The sequence below is a fragment of the Tachypleus tridentatus genome, chromosome 10, assembly GCF_004210375.1.
Source record: "Tachypleus tridentatus isolate NWPU-2018 chromosome 10, ASM421037v1, whole genome shotgun sequence".
In the NCBI taxonomy this organism is placed as follows: Eukaryota; Metazoa; Arthropoda; class Merostomata; order Xiphosura; family Limulidae; genus Tachypleus; species Tachypleus tridentatus.
In genome coordinates, this window is record NC_134834.1 from 91718556 (window position 1) to 91744084 (window position 25529).

The 25529-nt window shown below is 33.2% G+C and overlaps 2 protein-coding genes across 2 annotated transcripts in view; both read right to left on the reverse strand.

The window, feature by feature from the left end:
* Window positions 1–1087: 1087 nt before the first annotated feature.
* On the reverse strand, window positions 1088–5796 carry LOC143229853 (sulfotransferase 1B1-like). The gene is made up of 2 exons (XM_076462691.1): window positions 5606–5796; window positions 1088–3471 (listed from the first exon to the last, which is right to left on the reverse strand). Exon 2 carries the CDS (start codon window positions 3454–3456, stop codon window positions 2470–2472), a length of 987 nt encoding a protein of 328 aa, XP_076318806.1. The 5' UTR covers window positions 3457–3471; window positions 5606–5796; the 3' UTR covers window positions 1088–2469.
* Window positions 5797–13548: 7752 nt separating this feature from the next.
* LOC143229857 (glucosamine-6-phosphate deaminase 1-like) overlaps window positions 13549–25529 on the reverse strand; it is a 32983-nt gene continuing 21002 nt past the window's right edge. Inside the window, 3 exon segments of the mRNA XM_076462697.1 lie at window positions 13549–15200; window positions 15203–15349; window positions 22598–22782. Coding sequence (XP_076318812.1) covers window positions 15111–15200; window positions 15203–15349; window positions 22598–22782 — 422 coding nt within the window. The 3' untranslated portion in view covers window positions 13549–15110.

Genomic DNA, 25529 nt, shown 5'->3' on the forward strand with positions numbered 1-25529 from the left:
TCTTTGGAAAAGTTGGTTTGTTTGTTTTTTGGAATTTCGCACAAAGCTACTCGAGAGCTGTCTATGCTAGCCGTCCCTAATTTAGCAGTGTAAGACAAGAGGGAAGGCAGCTAGTCATCACCACCCACCAATTATAACGCCCTCACGGCTGAAAGGGCGAGCATATTTGTTGCGACCTGTATTCGAACCTGTGACTTTCAGAATACGATTCGCACGCCTTAATATATGGGAAGCCTCAAGGTCCTTGAAATAAGACGAGAATGTTGAAAATACACAAATCGCTTAATTTTATAACTTGAATAACTTCTTTTATCGAAGTAAATAAAGCCGTTACTTAATTAATCCAAATTTTTACAACAGAAATTTTGAAACCATTTTAAAGTGTTAGGAAAAAAATTAGGTATTTAATGCTTGTGTGCCCTTTCGAAAAAATAAAAAGGAAATTGTTCAAATTGATTACAATTTATGAAATCATGAATTACAGGCCAATATTAATTCCTTAGTATCTTCAGTTCGTATTGTTTTTATAATTTCGAATGAGCTAGTTTGTGGTCATTTGGTCTGTATAAATTAACAGCTTTACACACTGTACATGGTTCGGAATGGCCAGATGGTTGAGGCACTTGACTCGTAATTTGATGGTAGCGGATTCATATCCCCATCGCACCAAACATGCTCATCCTTTCAGCCGTAGGGACGTTATATAGTGACGATTAATTCCACTATTCGTTGGTTTTACACTGCTAAATTATGGGCAGTAATAAAATGTCAGCATCACTTTGTGTCATTGGTAAAACTATTCTGCTTCGAGCTCCTGGTGAGGGAAATTTGTATGTTATCGAATACAATACAAGAACTAATTATACCGCCCATTTAAATTACTTTTTTCAACAATAACTAAGGTTTGCAATGAAAAGTAAAAGGTTACTAAAAGGTCTCAAGTGAATTACTCACGCATGGAACGTTATATTTAAGAAAATATATAAAGAGGTGCACATGGGAAATTTCTATTTCAACTATATTTGTACAAATATTATCACAGGTTAAAAACATGTAACATGTCATAACTTTACTCCAACGTTTATTGCTACAATCACGAATTTATCCGTAACCCTGTGAAGTACGACTGTAGCTTTTTAGTCCTTGTGACAGGTGTCAGTTTTAGGAGTTTCAAACATCATCAAATTTATCAAAGTGTTTTGTGGTGTTTAGCTTAACGGTGAGTTTTGAGACAGTTTGCTATCAGGGCTACTGAGCATATTTGATATACAACAAAATTTTCATTTCTTATCCTCTGTCTTAAATTTATCAGAAGAGTTGTTTACTGTTTCTCTTTCGCCAAACCGATAAGCAAGTTTCCTTCTGAAGTTATTGTCTCTTTTTCTAAATTAAAGCCGTGTTTATTCGATTCAGTTTATTAATTTACTCTTCGTTTATTGTTGTAAATCCTGCAATAAAGACGTTATTAAATATGTTCGTATTGTACATTGTGCATCGTTTCCTCTCCCATCACTTTTTCTAGATGTTTATTTTTGGATTTAGCGCAAAACTACTCGAGAGCTATTTTAAAATTCTGAAACTGTAATAAATCCTTTGATCTCTCACAGCGAGCATCATCCATTTTAACTTATAGAAAGAATTTCGTGAAATTGAACAAATAATCAATACAGTAAAAAGTTACTTGAGTTAAAAATCTTCAGAGACGTTTAGAAATGGAGAATAATTTGATTTTCGCGCGAAGCTACACGAAGGCTATTTTCGCTAGCCGCCCATAATTTATCAGTTTGAAGAAGCTGGTGGGAAATCAGCTAGTCATCACCACCTAACTGCTAACTCTTGGTTCACTTTTTTACCAACGTCACTTTATAACGCCTCCACGGCTGGGAAAGCGACCAAGTTTGGTGCGATCGGGACTAGAACCCGCGATCCTCGGATTACGTGTTGAACGCTTTAACACACTTTGCCATGCCGATCCCTTTTTTTTACGTAAATTCTTAGTCATATTATTGTTAGCGAATTTTAATTGAATGTGAGTTCATCATTTTTCAATCAGAACGTCACAAACGTACAATGGATTTCTTTTAAATAGGTTATATATCTTATATATTGATACCAAAATATAAGAACATAAAACACACAACAGACAAGAAAAATATACTAACATAATTACTCCTTTTTATTTTTATAAAAAATATGTATTTTTGTATGCTTGATTCACAATTTAAAATCTACGCTGCAGTTTTGCAAAAAGCAATATGAAATTGGCATTATATGTAATTAAGGTTCCTTTCAAACCCAGTTACATTTCATTGTCACAATTTAACATTCGATAATAATAGCATTTTCAAAACAGAGACATACTAAAATTTCATGAGATCTTGTAATCATATGATAATTGTAAAATGAAGACTCAATATTATAGCATACCATAATATTACGGTAACCTGCTACATAATAAATATTTTATACTTAATTTTCCAGAACGTCATAAAACAATTCTGGCCAAATATTAGGGATATCTGTTCCCTTTGTCTTTTCATCAAATTTTGCCTTCAAACGTTTTGACTGATCTTTAGAGAAATGATTCTTCCAGTCACCCACAACTCCTTTTCGAATAAAAGGGAATTCTTTCGGCTGTGGTGCCTTTATACGTTCAACATATTCCTGAAGTAACTTTATTGCTTCATGAACAGGAAAATTTTGATCTTTTTGTTTTTCTTCTTTATTTTGTTTGTGACAAAACCCATTAAAATGTTTGTTGACGTGATTTCTCATGTATTCTACACTTGTCTGATATAGTATTTTCTTCAACAAGTTAGCGTCATTTTCAAGCATATCTAAATATTCCTGCCCTAGAAACTTGGCAATATTTAGCACCGTAGCTTCATGATCTGCTTTCATTTCTTCGTAAACAAGGAATAAAACGTTTGGAAGGTTTCGATGTTCATAAAGCGAAAGAAGATGATCGAAGTAGTCTCCCCAGTCATTTTCTCCATTCAGAAAAATTTCAAAATATTCATCAAAGGTTCCCTCTGAGAACTGATAGTGTGGAAACGTTTTGGTGTGATGGTAAAATGAAACGCAACAATCTTTTGGATTTCGAATAACTAAGATGTATTTTGCTTTCGCAGAATAAGGTTTTACGTGAAATGGAAGATGCGTTTTGATAGTCCCAGGTCGAAGCATGAGTTCAATACCTTCCTTTCCAAAAAAATCTATTATAGGACATCGAAGGTTGTATTCTTTCAGACTTGTCAATGGTTTTCCTTTGGTCAAGATATTGTGCACAATATATTGTGTCCAAGTTGTTCCAGATTTTGGAAATGTCAGAATAATGATGTCGTCATCTCTTGGCTCGTATTGGATGGCTTCTTCTAAAAATTTGGGGGTAAAGCCTCCGCCAAGTCTGACATTGTTAACATCTTGATAAGCTGGCATTTTTCTAATTGTGTACATGTTGATTGAACCTTTCTATAAACAGAGTAAGAAAATAATAAGAACATGTAAATCAGCCGATATGAAGTTCCTGTACAATAACTTATATTTAAACTTCATTTTTACATTGTTTACACGTTTTTAGAAAAGAAATTTCGACAGTGATAATTATTGTACTAAATGGAATTGTAACCACCATAAAATGTATTTGGATGCATACATGCGAAGACCAGGTGAGATCTGTTGGGTAAATCGTTATAACCAGTGATATATTAAAATAAACTTTGAGTGAACGAACTAGAAGACGTAAAATTTTTATACTTTATATTAATAAAGCTTTAAAAGAAGTTGACACAATGTGGATGTTTGAGCACACATATGATAATTAGGCCACTTATGGACAAAAAAGGGGTACTAGTACGTTCCCTATATAAGAGAATGCAATATAACTATGAAAGGACTAATGTGTGGAAAAATAGGCGTGAGTCACAACTTGAAAGTTCAACGCATACCTCAAACAGCTGATGAATAAAACGGGTATTCTGATTATTGGATACCAAAACTACGCTTCAAGACTATTGTCAAAACACATAGCCATAAAATATAATATGACCGGACCTTGCGACTTAAAGAGCCTTAGAAACCGTCTTAATTTAGTATTCACTCTGTTTTAGTATTTGGAGCAGATTCGGATATCTTCAAAACAATGTCTTTTATACTGAACCAGGTCCTTCTTCGTAGGTTTGTCTTCTTTCTAAAATATATTTCGCGATAAAATTTTTGACAAGATACAACTTTACCCAACACAATTAACTCAACTAAATGTTAAATGTAATTTAACTAAATATTAAGATACAATAAAGGAAGTAATAAAGGTTTATCAATAGACAATAACTTGTGATTAAAATTGGGAGAGATATGTAGATTGCTGCTGGAAACTTATTTGTTCAAACTTATAAAAAATGAAATGTCTCATTTTTCTTTCGAATTTCTTTTGATTAATATAATTTATTACCGCTAACCATGGAAATCTAGTTTTATTGTTTACAGCGCAAAAAGTTGTTGTATTCGACACTTGTCATTACCAGAGCGCATTTAAACAATTTTGTAACTTTGCACTTCAAAATAAACAATGAAAAACATTATAACTGGTGTAATACAAAATATATTTTACATTATTGTTAATATAATTCTCTGTCAATAATATTTTACATTGTTGACTTAGTATACACATTTAGAACTAATACATATTTTTTCAAAGTTGACTAAATTTCTTGAGGTATTATGACGATAATGGTCGAAACTTGGTTAAGAACGAGAGCACCTAGTGATATATTAATACACTCTAAACATTACACGTGTTAGTTTTCCTGTGTGTTTTGTATATAACGGTATGTAATTATTGTTCGTTTGTTACTGTTCGAAAATTTATTTGACATATCACAAACCTAAACTACGACAAGTACAGATACAGTAGCAATTAAAACGAACGCTGCTGTGTCGTTATAGTAAGAGAAATCACATATAACATAAACACAGTCTCCAAAAATGTAATTAGCAAAACTGACGGATCTTTTCCATACACTCCAAGATTGTGTCTCTGTACCAAAATAGACGATTTCAGATCTGTTAGCCATATTTCGTAGATAGCCTTCTCTGTCTCCAGTTTTGCTACTTCTGTGAACGTTTCCTTGTGTGGTTGTGTGAGGGACATTGTCCATAGGACAAAGGGAGCCAATCTGGGGACTATGTTATCGGATCATCGACACAATGTCAAGCGTCAGTGTAGCTGGCCAACAAATGGATGAAAATCGAATACTGACTCTCTATTTTGAGGCTCACAAACGGAACACATGGAGATGTATGTATTGAGACCAATGATGTGTGACGAAAACCCTCATATACGAGCCCCACATTTAGCGCGTACCGCTTCTGTCTTGTCGTTAAATTTATAACTCATCACATAGATTTCTGACACCCTAGATAACTAAAGACGAGAATTTGAATATTGTGAAACGTTTAATGAATAAATCGTATTATTAGACACACGTTTTACTTTAATATTAAATTAAGTTTTCCGAAGAAATTAATCCATTACTAAGTTAGTGATAATTTAAGTTTTGTGATCTACAAACAGAGAAACTGTATCATAACATAAAGAACTCATTACCTTTTAGTTGTAAAAATATAACTCCGTCTTCACCTGCTCTCGTCAGTGATCTTGTGATCAATTAGGTAAAGGACGCACTGTATTTATTTTTCTAATAAGCACAAAAGATTAGATTATTTTAAGAAATCTCAATAAAAAATAAGTGATATAGAAGACTTTGCTCCCTGTCTTGAGAGTTATTTTACATCCCTCTAACCTTAAGGGAGTTGATAACAATATACTTTGACGGACTCTCGCTTTTGTTGTCTCGTATCAACCTTTCGCACGAATATCTCACGGCACCGATGTGAGCCTGATAAAGTGTACTATTGAGGTTGTACTTTATAGAGGTAGCATAAGTATAAGTAAATGATCATTTGCAAATAAAGAGATCTCAATATTATTCACAGTTGGAGATTTCTGTTCAAATTTTAAAGTATGGTCCGGTTCCAGGTATTTATATATATATATATATATATGTATATGGTTTTAAATTGTTAACTGGTTCTAGGTGTTAATATATGTGCGTCTCAGGTATTATAATCAAATAAAAGTAATATATGTTAAATAAATTCGGGGTAAGAGCATAAAACTGCGAATTATCTTCAAGTGTTTATAATATATCATTGAAAGTGTGATCAGTTGGCTAATGTTGAAATATTGTCGAAAGAATTGATTATTTTAGTCAAAGAAAATGAAATGACAGTTTATGTCAATCAGTCTGTTCAAAACCTTAGAAAATAAAAGTGTTCACTTCTAAAAAACAGCCATAATTGAAAAAAAAGAGAAAGTTTACAGATTTTTGGTGTGGCAAATTTCGTTGTCAAAGTGTTAACAGCTGACAAGTATAGTGCATGTAATAATCGAATATATATCTATATTGTTGATGCTGATAAATAAATATAATTTTGAAAATATTGGCTAAACATCATTTAATAAGTGATAATCATAATTCAAATCGTATTTCTCTAGATACAAACATGAATAATTTTCAAACTCACAAGCATCGTAACCTAAACCTGGTGTTATGAAAATCTTGTTCCATTTCTAACTACAATATTAAAGTGTGCTTTCCAATTTATGTCATTGAAATTGTATGCTATGTTCCAAAGTGGTATGGACACCAACACTGAAATCATCGTGTTTAGTTTACACCACCAAAACATCACCAAAACTTAATGTGTAATATTAATATGTTTGAAAGTATAATCATAGATAATCTGTGATTGAAACACCAATGCAATGAGTGGTATTATACAGAATTACAACAACTCCTAAGTAATAATACGTTTATCGGGGTAATTTTGTACAATAAAGCAGCAAGGAAGCTAATTGTTTTCACTATCTATAGCAGTGTGCATTCAGTAAGATGCTGATATCAAAGGGCACACAGAAGAGAAGGCTCATTACCATCTGTACGAAGGGTGACGAGACAGTAAGATTCTCACTTCACGTATCAAGCAATACAATATAAAGGTACAAAATAAAGAATGGAAATATCAAGATGCGTAAAAACAAATTCTACCGAAATGAAAAAATGTAGCTAGTTTTCACTGTGGGCAAGCGGGAGTATTAAGCATTCTTTCATATGTGGACCAGTCATCAACTGGAAAGTTCTCTGTGAAAGAGGATCGTGTGCCTTTAGTTGTGGCAAGAGACATTACAGATATAGCACTTACAAACTTAATTATTAACCATCTGTGATGGTGTTTGAAATAGATGTGTGGTAACATCCAAGATGTGGAAGCTCACATCACAGAATAGTAGTCAACAGTATCGTATGTGTACTGCAGAGACCAATCGTACAAACTGGTGTTTACACATTCTTCAAAAACATCATACGTTCACTATTTGCTGAAGTTCGTTTAAGATGCTTGAGACGCTTTCGTTCCTTACCAAAGAAATCCGGCATGGCCAGATGGTTAAGTAGATCGACACGTAATCTGAGGTTCGAGAGTTTAAATCCTAGTCACACCAAACATGCTAGCCCTTTCGGTTGTGGAGGTGTTATAATGTGAGGGAGAAACCCCACTATTCGTTGGTAAAAGAGTAGTCCAAGAGGTGTATTGTGATAACTAGCCACATTCCCTCTATTTCTTCCCTCAACACTCCTACGTTAGGGAGAGCTAGCGCTGCTGGTCCTCGTATAGCATTGCGCGAATTTCGAAAACAAACAAACATTCTCGCAAAGGTCTCTGCAGTCTGTAAAATAACAGTAAAGCAACCAGTTCTTTTTATTGTACTGAACCAAGTTTAACTTTGAACTTAAATACAAATTTTATCTTGAATTATTATTCTATTAAACAGAATTTTATTAACATGGGACGCGAGTTTGACATCACGGTATTTTCAAATGTTTTATGATAAAGCAAAATTATGAGAATTTTGTGCTATGCTACAAGTACATCGTTACATGTGGCGTAAGTAGACCTCTAGTATCTATTACAGACAACACTTTGTAACGGATACTTGATTATTAACCTTTGGTGCTTTCCTGGTGTAACAGACAGTCACTTCTCTTGCATAACATCTCCAAATGTAATCAGATATTTTGTTTTTTTTAACTCTTTGGAAGTATTCCAAAACTAACCAGTAAAGGTCAGTCAGATTCAGATCTGAGATAATCAAGGCAAATCCAAATATTATATGTCTGTGAACACTGATGAGATATAATGGCTGGTATGATGTGGTGTGTTATAATGCTGAAAGAACTATTGTTTTCCTTACAGAAGTTCATTTGTACAGCTAATGTTGAATAATCAATGATGGTCCAATACGTCAAGGCATTAACTGCTCACGTAATAATTATGACTTGACAAAATTCAAACAGGAATATATCTTTAGATTACAATCATGACCTTTACTCGTTGGGATAACAAAGATATTACACTTATTTTTACACATAAAATATGAGGAAAACAATGAGTAGCGAGGCTTATCGATTTACACGCTAATGACCAACAGTGTTTAATTCAGGGGATATTCAGAATAAATTTTTCCTCCCTGTGCAAATATCCTCCTCAGAAGTACACTATTTTCCATTTTGTCAAATATTAATTCTAATTCGTTTTTCCCGAGCTACACGTTACCCAACCCTCCTAGCCAGGTGAAAATGTTAAGATCCATCACTGAGAATCCACCACGCTTTATCTTAATAACTGCACTTGCGGTACCATCAGATTGAAGGCCTTTTTTTCCACGGCTGTTATGAGCAACTTATGGACTTCAGTTTATCCATGAATTTTTAAGACACACAATATCCTTTATTAGTGACACCCTCTTTGGATCTGCACTTTACTTTTTTCATGTATCGACACACCCTTTTAATTGAACAATTTACAATAAATCATTATATACTTTTATCCCTTTAGTTTAGATTCGTACATCTTTGTTTAATTTGAATATTGTTTAACAAGGAGAATCTCATTCTACACGCTAAGCAGCTTAGGATGTAAGATTTTAACTACAAGTAGATAGCCCGATATGGCTTTGCTAAAAAAAGAAAACACAAGAAAACTCAAGGACACCATTTAGTAAATTTTGCTTCGTAACTGTAGTACTTCATAATACAACATGCCTTCTCTTACACTTACTGTATTTTTTCTGTGTCATTCTCTTGGCACATTCCCAAATGGCTGAAAATCTCTAGTAGAATGCATGATTTCATTTCTGTTCAACTTCTTTTTCTTCGTAGCCAGAACTTGTAATGTAACTTTGTATATTTACATGAAAGTTTATCCTGTCAATGAAGGGAGTTTTCACTTGAACTAGCTGTTGCTATCATTTTTAGCATTTTCCCAATTGTAGATATAAATTCATTGGCATACGATTAAGTAAGTTTTTGTATGTGGTTTACACAAACACATTGGAAGCGTAGTCCTCAATCTCTATGACAAAAATAACAAGTTAGTTTCTTGAAGGTTCGGCTACAGCTGTCTTTATTAATTTTGAGCTACTTACAAGAAACTATCCAATATAACATTTTGTCCATTAGTTCCTAATTATCATATGTATGCTCAGACATCCACATTCAACTTTTCTTAAAGCTACATATGTTTATTAATATAAAGGACAATAAATCTAACGTCTTCTATTTCGTTCACTCAAATTTTATTTTAATGTATCACTGGTTATAACGATTTACCCAACAGACGTCACCTGGGCTTCGCATGTATGCATCCTCATGCATTTTATGGTGGTTACACTAAAATTCTTAAAATCGGGGATGTAAAATCTGTTGCAGAACTCTTTCTGTGTTCCAATTCCATTTAGTACAATAATTTTCACTGTCTAAATTTCTTATCAATCACATTTTTTTATGATTTGAGTGTAAATATTTTGTGTCGGAGAGGACTGTTACATACTATTCCCAAAACCAATCAATTTTCGGTGGTATCACATTTCTTACCATGTAAAAATGTATTTCAAATATAAGTCATTTCACAAGAATTTTATATCAGCTAATTTACATGTTCAAAATAATTTTTATATGATGTATTCAACTTTCTGTATTTAGTGATGCCTTTCCAGTGGGGTACGCCCCCTACCTTGCACATTTTCTCCTGTACTAGTTGAATACAATAACATTATCTAACCTTAAGTAAAGAGCCCAACTGCTTAACTAATTGCCTTCAGTTGTGACCTTAATTTGTGAATTAACAACGTTTAGTTGATCCCCAACTGAGGTCAGAGCTATAGTAACTGGTTCATTCATTGCCTTATTGTTAAAAAAATATAATTTATTTTCTGTTCTTGTGAATGACTTAAACCTGTCGGTTTGTCGCGGAAATTCCATATTGATTCAGTATAATGTTTTCACTTATTATTTCCTTACCCTGTATTAAGAAAGGTTCAATCAACATGTACACAATTAGGAAAATGCCAGCTTATCAAGATGTTAACAATGTCAGAATTGTCGGAGTCTTTACTCCCAAACATTTACAAGAAGCCATCCAATGACGACATTATTATACTGACATTTCCAAAATCTGTAACAACTTGGATACAATATAGCGCACAATATCTTGCCCAAAGGAAAACCACTGACAAGTCTGGAAGAATACAACCTTTCTTGTCCTATAATAGATTTTTTTGAAAAGGAAGGTATTGAACTCATGCCTCGTTCTGAAGCTGTGAAAACTCATCTCCCGTTTCACGTAAAACCTTATTCTGCTAAAGCAAAGTACATCTGAATTATTCGAAATCCAAAAAAATTGTTGCTTTTCATTTTATCATCATACCAAAACGTTTCCACACTATCAGTTCTCAAAAGGAACTTTTGATGAATATTTTGAAATTTTTCTGAATGGAGAAAATGACTGGTGAGACTACTTTGATCATATTATTTCGCTTTATGAACATCGAAACCTTCCAAACGTTTTATTCCTTGTTTACGAAGAAATGAAAGCAGACAATCAAGTTACAGTGAAAAAATTGCCAAATTTCTAGGGCAGGAATATTTTGATATGCTTGAAAATGACGCTAATTTGTTGAAGAAAATACTATATCAAACAAGTGTAGAATACATGAGAAAACACATCAACTAACAGTTCTATGGGTTTTGTCACAAAGAAGAAAAACTGAAACTTCAAAATATACGTGTTCATAAAGCAATAAAGTTACTTCAGGAATATGTTAAAGTTGTGAAGGCACCACAGCGGAAAGAGATCACTTTTATTCAAAAAGGAATTGTTGGTGACTGGAAGGGTCATTTCTCTAAAGATCAGTCAAAACGTTTGAAGGCAAAATTTGATGAAAAGAAAAAGGGAACAGATATCCCTAATATTTGGCCAGAATTGTTTTATGACGTTCTCGAAAATTAGGTGTAAATATTTATCATGCAGCTCTTTAACACTGAACTGTTTCAAAACCCGCCACTACTCTAAACATTATAAAGCACCTTCAGCAGAGTAGAAAGGGATAGAAAGGTGTCTTGCGAATGAAGAAAAAGTTACTAAATTTATAATATGGTAAGTGATGTATGATGTAGACATTTTCTGATATACACTGAGAGGCCACTAAAAGTTGGAGAAAACTACGGGAAAGTGACTGATACTTTCAGAAGATAAATTCACTTTTTGTAAAAAAATATTCAACAATGTTATGAGCCACTTTCTAAATATTTTAATTTGTTAGCTAGAGGGAGCTGTGGGCCATAAGGATGATGGCAAGATGGTATAGTTAAATTATATGAGTCAAGAAATGTCTATAAATTTTGACTTGAGATCTGGCAAAGCAAGGAGAGATTAAAATAGAGGATTCGGAAAACATCAGATAGATAGAGAATTGTTTCTAGCTGGTTAAATGAACCAGCCATTGTGTTTAGTGAGGTATTTGGATCTGTGTGAATTATTACACATTCAGTTACTTTGAACGTATTAAATGTATTTTATATTGGTGTCGTTTGTACACTTAGCATACAAGTTACAAGTATTTGACAGTGTAAAATCATTATGGAAGAAATAAAATAATTTGTTGTTGTTACGATGATTTACTTTCACCAGAGAATGTGAAAGAACCTGCCATGAAAGAACAAATTTACAAAAGTATGCAATAAACAAACTTAATAAATTGAAGTAGGAATAGAAAGTATACATATACAATGTTGCCATACATAAAACTGGATAATCTGATCTAATTCAAACTTTCAGATTAAAAAAAAAATATTATTATAATCTTTCAAAATGAATCTCTCTTCCTTTATTAATTGTCACTATATTTCAACTTACTTCACCATTTATGGGGTCACTCAGTTTTGTTTATTGTTTGAGCTGACATCACATGCTATTTGACCCCTTGGGGAACATTAATGTTAAGCAGAAAGGAAATATGATGACAATAGTTAAATTAGGATGTTTAAACAATTCAAAGAACTAATAATTGGATCAGTTCTTCTGAATGATAGTGATATTATCACAATTTTTGCTTTTATTTTAATCTTGTGTACATACGATTTTTTTACAGTTGCAACAGCTGGAAGTCATAAGAAGAAAGTTAGAAATTAGAAACCAGTTACTGTTTTTAAAAATCCAAAGTCATGTTTGGCTGTTGTGTTAGCTTCTTTATGTTTGTTGTCCACATTGAATTTATTTTTTGTTTAAGACCTCTATAATTTATGTATCATACTTACTTAATACTTTTATGTTGGAAATCTGCATATCAGAATATAACATTGTTCTGTTGGGAGGTATTAAGTGCTAATTGTATTAATATATCCACTAACTTATTGTTTACAGATTTATTTATATTTTCTTAGTTTTATATCATGAAACTTGCCCCATGTAATAACAATTAAAAACTTGTGAACTGATAAAGCAGTTTTTACATTCTGTGCATTATATCATCCAGCTGGTGTTTTTCATTGTGTAAAACTATATGAGGGCCATCTGCATGAGCCATTCCTGATTTTGAAGTGTAATTACGTGGAACACTAGTGGAATTTTTTTCAGTTTTATTTGATTTTTCCTTTGAGATATTTATCTTATATGCCAAACCTTCATCAAGATTGTTCAACAATTTTTCAAAATAAACAGTTTAATTATTACAGTAAAGTTGTAAATGTGTCTTTTATTAACACTTCAGCTTTGTTCCAGTCTAATCTGCATTACAACATTCTTAAAAATATTAATGAAATATCCTTTAATGAATCTATAGTCACTGGAGAGTACTTTTACACAAGTCATGCAAGTGAGATTATCCAAATCAACAACAAACATTTATTCTTGCCATTTAACTGAACTCAATTTAACTTTTTTTATGATAACTCCCTCAATATTGTTACAACCAGGTCTTTCAGGTTAACAACAAAAATTGTTTTAACAATGCAATGTAATGTTTTTTGTCCTATGGGCAGTTGCATATATACACATATATTACTCCTATGATCATTAATTATACTCAGCAACTCTATAGATGCTTTTATTACTGATGGCATTTTCAACAATATACTGAGACCTGAATAGTGGTAGTGGTGAAACAAAATTTATTTGTCAGACTTATAGATATCTGCAACTGAACAAAACAATTTGACAGCACTACATATAGATAAAAAATCATACGTATTTTATTCATAACATTATAGAAATCACTTTTCAACACAGAAAGAATTCTTTTGATGTTATCTTTAATAAGCTGTATAAAATATGGATTTTGAGAACAATCTTCCAATAAGGCATCATAGGTAAGTTTTTAATTGGCTGAAAAGTAAGGTGTCATGTGTGAAAACTAATCATGACATGACTCCTATTAATTTTGTTTTGTTTACTGAACTGTTAATTTGAAAAGGTTAATGGACTAAAACTAAGAAGTCTAACAACAGCGATATAAACTGTGTAACTTTATCACTATTATTTGACATACTGTTTTAATTTCTTTGCTAGGTGTTGATGTCTAAAATTGTAACATTAAATGTTTTGCACTGCATGTAACATCATTTTTCACACTTTTGTATGCTAGCAAGTTCAGCCTGATGAGTTCTAATATTGAACCAAACAGCTTCACTGGTTATGACAAGTTGTAAAAAAGGTTTAAAATGATATTTTAGAAATACTCCTGATTTGATATTGATAATAGAGTAATTTTGAAGAATTCTGGAGATTTTATCAGCACTGTTGAGCATGTCGTTTTTACTGCTTCACTGACTTTCAGCATTAAAATAATATCTGTCATGAAAAAGTAAGTGGGAATGGCTCTCCTGTATGTAGCTTATAGCATACACACATGCATGTTGAACTGATAATATAATGAACACCTCATATGGGCAACAGAGGGAAAGAGCTATATCCATGTAGATCTTTCAGTAAGAAATAGAAAATTGTATATAGTTATAAGGAAAAGCTGCTGTTTCAACTTTCAATTCAACTGTCATGGTTAACAACTCAAAACAGTTGCCTCAGTTGTCACTACCCCCTTCCACGTCAAACTTGTTTGGCTGCCTATCCGCTTATATATTTCAGTCTAATTATAAACAAGGCATTTTAATGTATATCTGTGGGTTTTCTAAAGAGTTTCTTGAAAGTACTCATGGCTTCATCATGTGTTATGCTAGTGTCGTTATCCACTTGAAATTATTACTGTTCAACACTGAGAGTAAAAACTTTAAGAAGGAAGATAATAACATATCCACAGGCTATTGCTAAAAATAACACCTTTTTCAAAAGATATTATGGTTCTACAAATGAATATTAACATTTCTGCAATATTTTCATTAATGAACAAAGGGAGTGACACTAAGGACCATGTTCTAGCAGACTCTAAAAGTTGACATTCCTGCTTGTGATTGCAGTGTAATTGTATATTATTACTATTGCATACATAGAATTTGGCTATCAACATCTTTGTGTACATACCATATTATTAAACTGTGTAAAAGTACAGTACCAAACGTAATTCACTCTTCAATTCATTTTACAACTGATCATGGTGAGCAAATATATTCATCATTAAAATACTGCATGTGCATTTCTTATAAAAACAAAGAGTATTTGAAATAAAAGGACAGAACTGTTTATGTTGCAGCTGACAATTATTACTTCTCAGATTCTGGCTGGTCATCCTCTTGGATAAGTTTGTTATGAATCTCCATCAGTCCTTTAAAGTACTTTACGGTTTTTATACGCATAATTCAAAAGTGGCATCTTCGTCACACACAAAAATGGTTCGAGGGTGAAGTTGAAATGCTGAGACAGTCCACATGTGATTCACACCTTCTTCGATAGCTTTGTACAATGCAAAAGATTTGTGTGCTCCAGTAATTATAATCATCACCTGTGTTAAGTAGTGTTCAAGACTGAATTATTTTTATTTGAAATAAAAGAGTGCTTAATTAAAGTATTAAGAAGTTTGTTTTAGGTAAAAAACATTTTGAGTATATTTTATAACTAAAAAATTCAGACTGCTGTAAAGATAAATTATAATTATTCCTGATTTTTTAAAAAACTAACACTACTATTACACTTTATTAATACATTTCATTACACTTTCTATTAATATAAAAAAAGCTTCAGAATTATGAACCAAATAATTAAAAATAAAAATTTTTAAAAATGTTTTGGCATGAGCAGACTTTATGAAGCAATGGAATTTCAACACTAAAACTAACAATTATAGTATAATTAGCACACTTTAGGTGTATATTATAAGTGGACTATGTTTACATCATATGGTGCTCCTTAACAACCACTAAAATTAAACACTGACAAATAAATATTAAAATTCTCACCAAGTTTTATCATAAATTACATAAAATATAATATTTCCACACATTGAAAATGTATTACAGGTACTTATCTTCTTTAGCTTAGAGCTATGTCAAGCTGGATTTGCACATTAAACATTACAAAACTTTTTTTTTTTGCTAACAGAACACTAGTCTATTATACCCCTTCATTTTTGCACCATTTCAGAACATTATATCATGTGACTACCCTCCACCAATCACAATCTGTCACCTATATATATTAGTACAGAAAGCTAGCTCCCTTTACTATTTCAGTACAATTCTCACGAGAATTTGCAGTTACAAGCTAAAACATCAGCATATCAGTGAAAAGTTTGGGTGGGAAGTGGGTGGTGGAAGAGAGGAGGTACATACCTATCAGAAAGTAATTTTCAGTGCAGAAAAAAGCTAACTTTCAAAATGGTACTATCTTTACTCAACCAAAGCTAGAATCCCACACTGAAAAGGTGGAGGAGCTGGTAAGGTATGACAGTATTCAAATACGTGTATAACAACTGCTTGAAAAGAACAGGCACACCTGTGGAATATAACAATACTTCTGGAACAAGTATTCTCCTTGCCTTGTAACAAAACTAATATATACAGAATATAATATATGAGGCAAGTATGATACACTCAAGATAGAGATGTACAGTACTTTGCTTTGGAGCAGTGTGGTATAATTATGTTATAAATAAGGATAAAATGGACGTATGAAATGCCTAGTACGTAATAAACAAAAAACCCAGAGAATTATTTGCCAAGGGAAGAGTTCTAGGACAAACAGAAGACAGTCCATTGATGTCGTGTTGAAGATAGCAGTGGCAACAAGATTAACCTTTCTCTTGAAACAAACACAAAAGAAAACTTAGGGAGAAGGAAGATTAAATTTTGTCTCATCATTTGTAATCTGTCCGGTATCAACAGATAGTGCATTAATCATCCACATATGTTGTTGGCCATGACATGTGATATACAGTTACTACATAAAGTGTTCATACCCCTGCCTCCCGAATGCTTTTTGTTTGCCATCTATGGGAGATAATTATTGTCTCTGAAATGAAAATAAGGATTTTTAACTAACATTACATAACTAATTATTTTTAAACACCAAAACCCACTCGCCTTCAACACTATCAACTGTTTCTGTTGAAGTAACTAAATTAGCACTTACAATTGTATCCAAATTCTCACACACTGCTGAATAATTTACTAACACTTATGGCACTCTGACTTTCGTTTTTGCAATATTTATCAGACTCTATGAGATTATTTGCACGTTTTCACCATCATTGTTACTAAAATCAATTATTCTTAAGCATGTACAGTTACAACAGAAAGTGTTCGAATCCCTGCGTCCCGAGTAGTTTTTGCTCATAACTTAAAAAGTATCACAATTAGGCTAATAGAGGCATTTTATATTGTAATTATTATACTAACACACATCTACATAAATACTTATGTAAATGAAAAGACAAATAAACTGTTTATAAACAAATAACCAAAAATATGAGGAGCAGAAAGTGTCCGTACATTTCAGGACGTGTGAAAAAAACTGATATTCCCGTAAAACTTTTGTTTAGTTTGGTGAATAAACTACATTATACCATTCCCAGAACTAGACACTGGGTTCATAATTATTGGAATTTAGCTGGAAAACAATTTACTTCCAGTAATTTAGCACCATCTCTGTCATTATCTGCTTGGTCATCATGGTGAACAGGAAACAACTGTCTAGTGATTTAAAAAACCGAATTATTGTAAAATACAAGTCTCGTGTGTCTCTTTCCGGTATTGCTACACAATATAGTGTGCTGAAACCTACTGTTCAAAGCATAATTGCTAAGTTTAAGCTTACAAGATCAACTGCTAACCTCCATCGTTCCTGACGCCCCACCAGAATTCCAGAGAGAACCAAGAGGAAGGTTCTCAGAGAAGTCAGTAGGAACCCTCGTTTAACACGTAATGACATATAGAAACTGGTAAGGGGAACTGGGGTTGAAGTAAGCACCTCTACAGTTACGAACATGTTAGGCTCTTCTGGGTTCAAAGCATGCCGTCCTTGTAGAACTCCATATTTAAAGCCTGTTCATTTAGAAGCACAATTGAGGTATGCAAGAAAGCATGTAGATAAACCCTTTACCCATTGAAAGAGTATTCTTTGGTCAGACGAGACTAAAATCGAGCTTTTCGGGCCACAATGATGTTCACAATATTTTCTGTAAGAAGAGGAAACAAAATCTTCCAAAGAACACCATCCCTACAGTTAAACACAGAGATGGCTCGATCATGCTATGAGGTTCCTTCAGCTCTTCTGGTGTAGGTAACCTTCACCGTGTCAACGGAATCATGAAAAAAGAAGAATACATTGATATATTAGGCACTTATATCAAGAATGATGCTTAGAACTTGAGGCTTGGGCTTCGTTGGATCTTCCAGCACAACAATGACCCTAAACACACATAGAAATATGTCAATCCTGGTTGCAGAGGAACCATATAAGTGTTCTTGAGTGGCCATCGCAGGCACCCAATCTCAACCCAATTGAAAACGTTTGGCATGAGTTGAAGACCAGGGTTCATCAGCATCATCCGAAAAACCTGCAAGAGTTGAAGGCCTTCTGTAAAGAAGAATGGAGGTAAATACTAGTCAAATACTGTCAAACAATCATGGAGGGCTATGAGGAGAGATTGCACCGAGTAATTCACCTGAAAGGCTACACAACTGACCATTAAAGTAGACGCACAAACACTGTCTGCCCCTTCTTTGTTTGGTTATTTGTTTATAAACAGTTTATTTGTTGTTCAATTTACATAAAAAGTTATGTAGATGTGTGTTAGTATAATATTTACAATACACCATACTTTCATTATCCTAATCATGATACTTTTTAATTCATGAGGAAAAAACTACTCACAGTGCAGGGGTATGAACACTTTCTGTTGTAACTGTAGGAATAATTAGTTATAGTAAGTTAACAGTTAATGTGATATAGGTGTTAATGGCTGGGACTAAAGGACTGCAAACGGTATATGGACAAACCAAGTGTGGTGCCTGGACAAAAATATCAAGGAGAAGCACCTTGGGACACATACGTTATGTCAAGTGTAGACCATCTATGCAGAACACATCCAGTGGAAGTGCTATGCACGAGACACAGAGATCAACAAGTGTGGTCCACCCAAGCAAAAACATCCCAGGGAAACACCATGGGATTCTATTGAGTAAATCAGGTGCAGTACAATCAGGCAGAAACATCCACTAGAAACACGTTGTATAAGCAAGGATGTTATGATCAGCAAATGTGGTTAGCTAGGAGAAGTGCCTTGGATCCATAAAAGTATGTTATAGCCTATTCAGTATAAATTATAACAATGGTAGCCCTTTTCTTGCTGACTGAGTACTTATAAGTTATGAATTTGATTTCTTTCACTATTCAACCCAGCTTATGAGGAACTATCCAGGGTCTACCACACCAGAAGCTGTGGTCTGGAAGAAAAGGGGGGTCACTTGTTTTGGAGTATGGTTTGTTTGTTTAGAATTAGGCACAAAGCTACACAATAGGCTATCTGTGCTCTGCCCAACAAGGGCATTAAAAACCAGTTCTCAGCATTGTGAGTCCACAGACATACTGCTGTGCCACTGGAGAGCAGAGAGCATGAAGGAAAAACACTTTAAATTGAAAATATGCAGTGGGTGTCTGCAATTCCCTATTTTGAAAAGAATAAAGACACTGATTGTAAGAATCATGGGTCAATGGGGATGGGCAAAATTCATTGTCTGCATTACTCAAATTCCATGAGTGATGGTCCTTTCTACAAAATACATTGAAAAATGTAAAATGCACCAGAAAAGCATCCAGCAATTTTACAGAAACACCCCATCCCTACAGTGAGCATTCAGAAATATACTGATTTAATCTAATATTCAGCATATCTGACCAGGTGATATCTGCTATTGGGTGGGATCCTGAAAGATTATGTATATCAATTGACAAAGAATCAAAATAATAAAAGGTCAACATACACCAGCCAAAAGTGATCAGATATGTGGAAAATGCCAAGGAGGAAAACAATAGCCAATACAGAAAGATGCAGCCAAATCATGCAGACAGCATGCTGTGAATGTGTTGAGAGTCATCCACACATCTGTCTGAATTATTTCCTCCAAAGATCAATGAATTTGAGCAGCTAAAGGCATAGTTAAGTGATGGATTTGGGGCAATGAAGCATTGTGCATCCAGTGATCTTTTATAGCCAAGTCAGAATATGCCAGCTGTAGGAGTTTCTGAACCCTGCCAATAAAGGTAAAAGAAGTTAAACATGTTAAGTCCTTGAAAACAGACAGATTCCAGAGAATAAATAGGTGAGAACAAGATCATGAAAGGAGATGGTACAAACGAAATAACAACACAGGAACTGCACAGGATAGAGAAGACAATCAATGTGAGTAACTATGGGAAATAAACAGTAAGGAAATAAGAGAAAAGGCCTTTATTAGCAGCACCTTTTTTGGGAAGGAAGGCCTGATACAGATAAAGGACAACATTACAGTAGCTCTTTGAAAAAAATAATCAGATGTGAGAGACTGATCAGACCCATGAATATGCATAAAATGATGAATCCAAGGAACCATTGAGTGAAGATGAAAAGCAGATCAGAGAACCACTCAATAGGATATTGTAAGGTGTTGAAGTTAGACCAAATAGCAGTGGCACAAAACTGAAAGACACAGTCCTCATGGATGAACTGACAAAATGAACTTGAACCTGGAGGTATGACAATATAAAAAATAGTTATCTGTCACATTGAACCTGGTCATCCTTAGTCCTGGGGAAAACCTACTGAAGGTAGAGGTAGGACACCATAATGAACTGAATCATGTATGGGAATAAAATCCTGGATGAGTGGGTACAAACTGCTTGATAGCTCCTTTGTATAGAAGGTCCAAATATGAGTCAGTGAGATGACTGAATAAGGCATGATTCTGAGGAGAAGGAAAGGAAATCAGGGAAGAAGGGAAATGGAACTGAAGTCAAACCATAAAACCCACGGATTCACTGTGAAGACATGTCAAACAGTTGAGAACTGTTGTAACTTGACCCCCACATGCCCTGGAAGATACATTCTGTCACCTGTACCACTGAACACTGGAAAAATAGGAAAATGAAGATAAAAATGGGAATGCTTGGAATAGGGTAAGAAATGGGAATAGGAAGAAGGAGCATGGGAGGAACTTGAACTGGTGAAGCTTGGTTGGGAAAAGCTTGAAGAGATAAATGAGATACCAAGAAGGACAAGGAGGAGTGCAGCCTCACCACATCAACCATAGACACCAAATACTTATGACAGCCCCTGTAAAATGTTTCATGCAGAAATGGAGGCTAACAAAAATTCCTCAAAGAAGACAGGGGGAAACACATCCCCTCAAGTAATGTATATCCCTAGTAAATTCCAACAACATAATAACCATGTGTTGAAAGACAGCACACATGGTAATAAATGGACCAGAGTAGACCACAGAAGAGTCCAGCATTCATCAGAAAACTGATTAAATGACTAGTGAAAGACTTGAGATAACAACTGTAATGAGGAAATAATATTTAAAATGGTGGTTAGGACAAAATAAATCCTAGAAGAGTAAGATTTATTAAAGTGGATCAAAGCCATTGGATTTTGAGCCCCACAGGGGAAGGAGAAGATCCAGACATTGGGAATCCAAAAAGGGATTTGAGATACACTGGTTAGCCAAAAAATGTTTTCCATCAATTGAGAAGGATAGGGTATATCCACACCTGACAACCATTTGTCAGCAGAATGTTGAGCATGATCTCAGATGTCAGGTGAGGAAGGGAAAACATAATAAGCTGCATGAGGTTTCTCCCCCAAGAAGGTAAGAATGAAACCAAAGACTAAGGTTGAAATATTTAAAATATGACATAACTAATGAATAAGGTGTAGGAACAGTGAGGTTGGCAAACTTTCCTTATTGTCAGCATTATGTGACTGACCAAAGAGGCCAGGGAAAGAAAAGCCGAATACAAATGATTTTAAAATTTAATAAATTCGTTCTCAAAAGCTTCTTCAGGGGGAAAGGGAGAATGAACCAATTGCTGTGCAAAAATGTCCAACTCCCTGTAAAGTAAGGCTTGAATGTCTTCACCAAATATCATAACCTATCTTGTTGGGAAAGAATGACATTACTATCCTCAACATTAACAGTAACTTCATCATCTGCTACGATAAAATTTTAAATCATATTTCAAATTAGAATTAAAATGATGGAATAATTCTTTGAAAAACAAAACTAAAATTAAAATGCAAAACTTTAAATTTAAACCAGTCAAGAACTGACACACAATGGCAACAAAAAAAGCAAGCATATGGAGTGCATCTGTAACAACAATATAGAAAGTTAATATTGTGCTAGAATAATAGATATACCTACCTCCACCAGTATAGGTGGTATAGTATGATTGGTGGGAGGGGTAGTCACATGATATGTACATATTCCGAAATGACACAAAAATAAAGGTGTATACTACATTTGTGCACAATTAGTGAAAAGGTTTTCAGCAATTCTTAAAGGCAAATCAAAGTCAAGATATCTTTGGGTGGGAGAGGCAATACAAATGAATCTGTATGCTTATTGGCTCCTACTATTCATACAACAGCATGATATTTTAAAAAATTAAAGTCTAGAAAATCTATCATTATAACTGTAGTGAAGTAAAAAAATGCAACTGTTTTTTGAAGTTGTTATTGTTTATGCTTTACAGATTACTTATACAAACAAACCTCACGAGCATCCATGACTGTTCCTACCCCTACTGTCAGTGCTTGCCGAGGCACTTTGTTGAGGTCATTGTCGAAAAATCGGGCATTTGCTAAAATGGTATCCAGAGCAAGTGTCTTAACTCTAGTACGAGAAGCTAAACTAGACCCTGGTTCATTGAATGCTATGTGTCCATCAGGCCCAATCCCTGTGTGAAAAGAAAAACATATTTTATGATGTTAATTGTAATCACAACTGGTCTTTCACAAAAGTCATGTTTATGTATGTTTCAAAACACAACTTCTCATACAAAGTTATGAAAATATTTAATTTTTTGAGATAAATCACATATTATCATTATTTTGTCTTCATTTGATTTTTTAAATGTTCTCTGTATTACTTACAAAAGAAATAAAACAATTTCATAAATTAAGTTCCTTATCAACTTTTCCAGAATTACTTACTGATAATATAATTTTGTAAAATAATTTGTTTTTAAATATATTATTTAACTTAGTGTTACCTAAAAGTGAAAACAATAATGAGTGTGCCACTTTAACCATATTGTTTCATGCCATAGATTATTAAACTGAGATTAGGTCTACAAATACTCAAGCTATTATTCAGGAAATATATAGACCTTAAACTTTTGGACTCTTTACTCACTGTTCATTCCTGTTTAGACAAACGCACCTTACTTCATATCATATAATACACATAGACAATCATTAAATGCATCAATAACTTCCATAGAAATCTGTGGTCTACCACACAGAGTATAATTGCTGAGGCTTTATAAACAGTCTTGTAATTATGTTATACTCAGTTTGATTTTCCTTGTATGCAAGTCCTAGGTTCTTAGCTGCACTACATTGATACGATCATAGTGTCATGATAGTAGTTTTTCTATTATAAAACAGCAGTAGTATCAACAAAAATTACATCCTCACACTATAAAGATGTATTTAATTTTTTATTAATGTGTTAACTTGATTTAATGCAATAAACTTATATCCAGCTTTAAAACGGTATAGATATAAAAAGGTAATGCTTGAGAAATGTTCTTTTCATCCGAGACACTGGTGTGATAATGTTAAAATTCTGATTCAGTTCTTCTTCTATCGAAAAAATGCTTTGGTATATACTGTGCATTAATATATCATGACATTTCTGTAACTCAAAGTCGGAAACTGTAAAAAGTAAAAAAATGAATAAAACAAAACAACTGATGCTATCAAAACTGCAGAAGGAAGAAAAAGTTTAATCTGGTTTTATGAGGAATTAAAAGCATTTAAAATTTATATAACAACAAGTTTGTTACACATAAATATTCACCTCCTCCTTTTCTGTTATTTATATACATTTCTTTACTTATTTGTTTTTAAGAACAACGTTACATAATGGGCAATTGAGGATTGTATACATAAGACTTATTAGATAACATGATCTTAAAGATCATCCTACCAAAATTATATCATTAACTTAAAAAATATAACTCCTAGTTATTTGTATTTTCAAGAGTATATTTAGAAGCTTAGGGCACTCACAGGGCTAAGGCATTTGACCAAAAACAAAATTACAAGACTTTTTCAATACATTTTCACAAAGGAATCATCTATTCTCCAGGATTAAAAATTAGGAGTTATTAAACAGATGATCTTACTATATGTATTACGATAAGAACAAGTATATATATATATGGAATCTAGAAACTTTGCTGGATAATTATTACAATAAAATATTACAAAACATTGTACTAATTTGTACTAAAAATACTAGCACCTTCAAGCATACAAAGCCTTATATGAAAGCCAGGGAATAATGAAACTACAAAATAAACACACTTTCTAATGTCAGTGGTTAATATAAGCATAGAAACCATCGTAACATTAAAAACATGTTTTGAACTGTCATGTCCAAATGAACATCTTAAAGCACAGACAAAATTGCTTTGCTGTAAACTGAAAGTGGCAGAATATTTCTCACTGAAAAACATATTATTATTTGGACAGATTATTCATTCACCCAATAAAATATTTTACCAAGCTAACCCAGTATTATAATAAAGGTAACTATCTAATGATACCAATTTAACCTAGTAAAAGTATGCACAGCATAAACAATACTATGCTTACTGAACAATAAATGAATTTTTCAGTTATATGAAAGAACATTTCTTCGTTTATTATACATTTCTTCACTCCTTGTAACATCAGTATTGAATAAATTAATCCATCTTGCATATATATGTTGCTAAAATTGAAACTGCAGATTGTAAACTCTTTCATCAACTAAAATGTGACAATAAAGCTGTGTAGTATAATAGTTTTTATTCCTTGCATCTTTGTTGCTATATTCATAATTACTTTTGTGGTTTATAAATGACTGCAATGACTGAAACTGAAAATTTGGTATGATAAAATTGCAGTTATATAGCTGTTTAATTATTTTTGTTCAAGTTCAAAATAACAACCAATTTTTATTAATCCCACAAGCTAAAGCACATAATTCTAGTTTGAAAAATATTAATTATAAAGTCATATTACTGTTTGATAGATAGCCGTTTATATTCCTATTCAATAATTTCTATGGCTTCCCTAAAGAATCAAAACCTTCTATCACACACACACATTCTTTTGACTCATAAAATGCAGTTATGTCATTCAAACATTGACATTTTTATTACACTAAAAATGTATCTCTAATTACTTACCTCTCCTTACACAAAGCTATAATGATCTTCTAAGTATAGATGAAAAATTTTCACTGAGGGCACCAGTCTATATACTCCCATCAACTTTACACCATTTTTAAAGATGTACATTTCATGAAACTATTCTCAATCAACAGTACTGTGCCAGCTACACTGACACAGCTAGATCCCTCTGCTATTCATGCTCAAACCTCATTTCTGAAAATTAACGAATTCTGAGAGAAGCACACCAGCCACGAAAA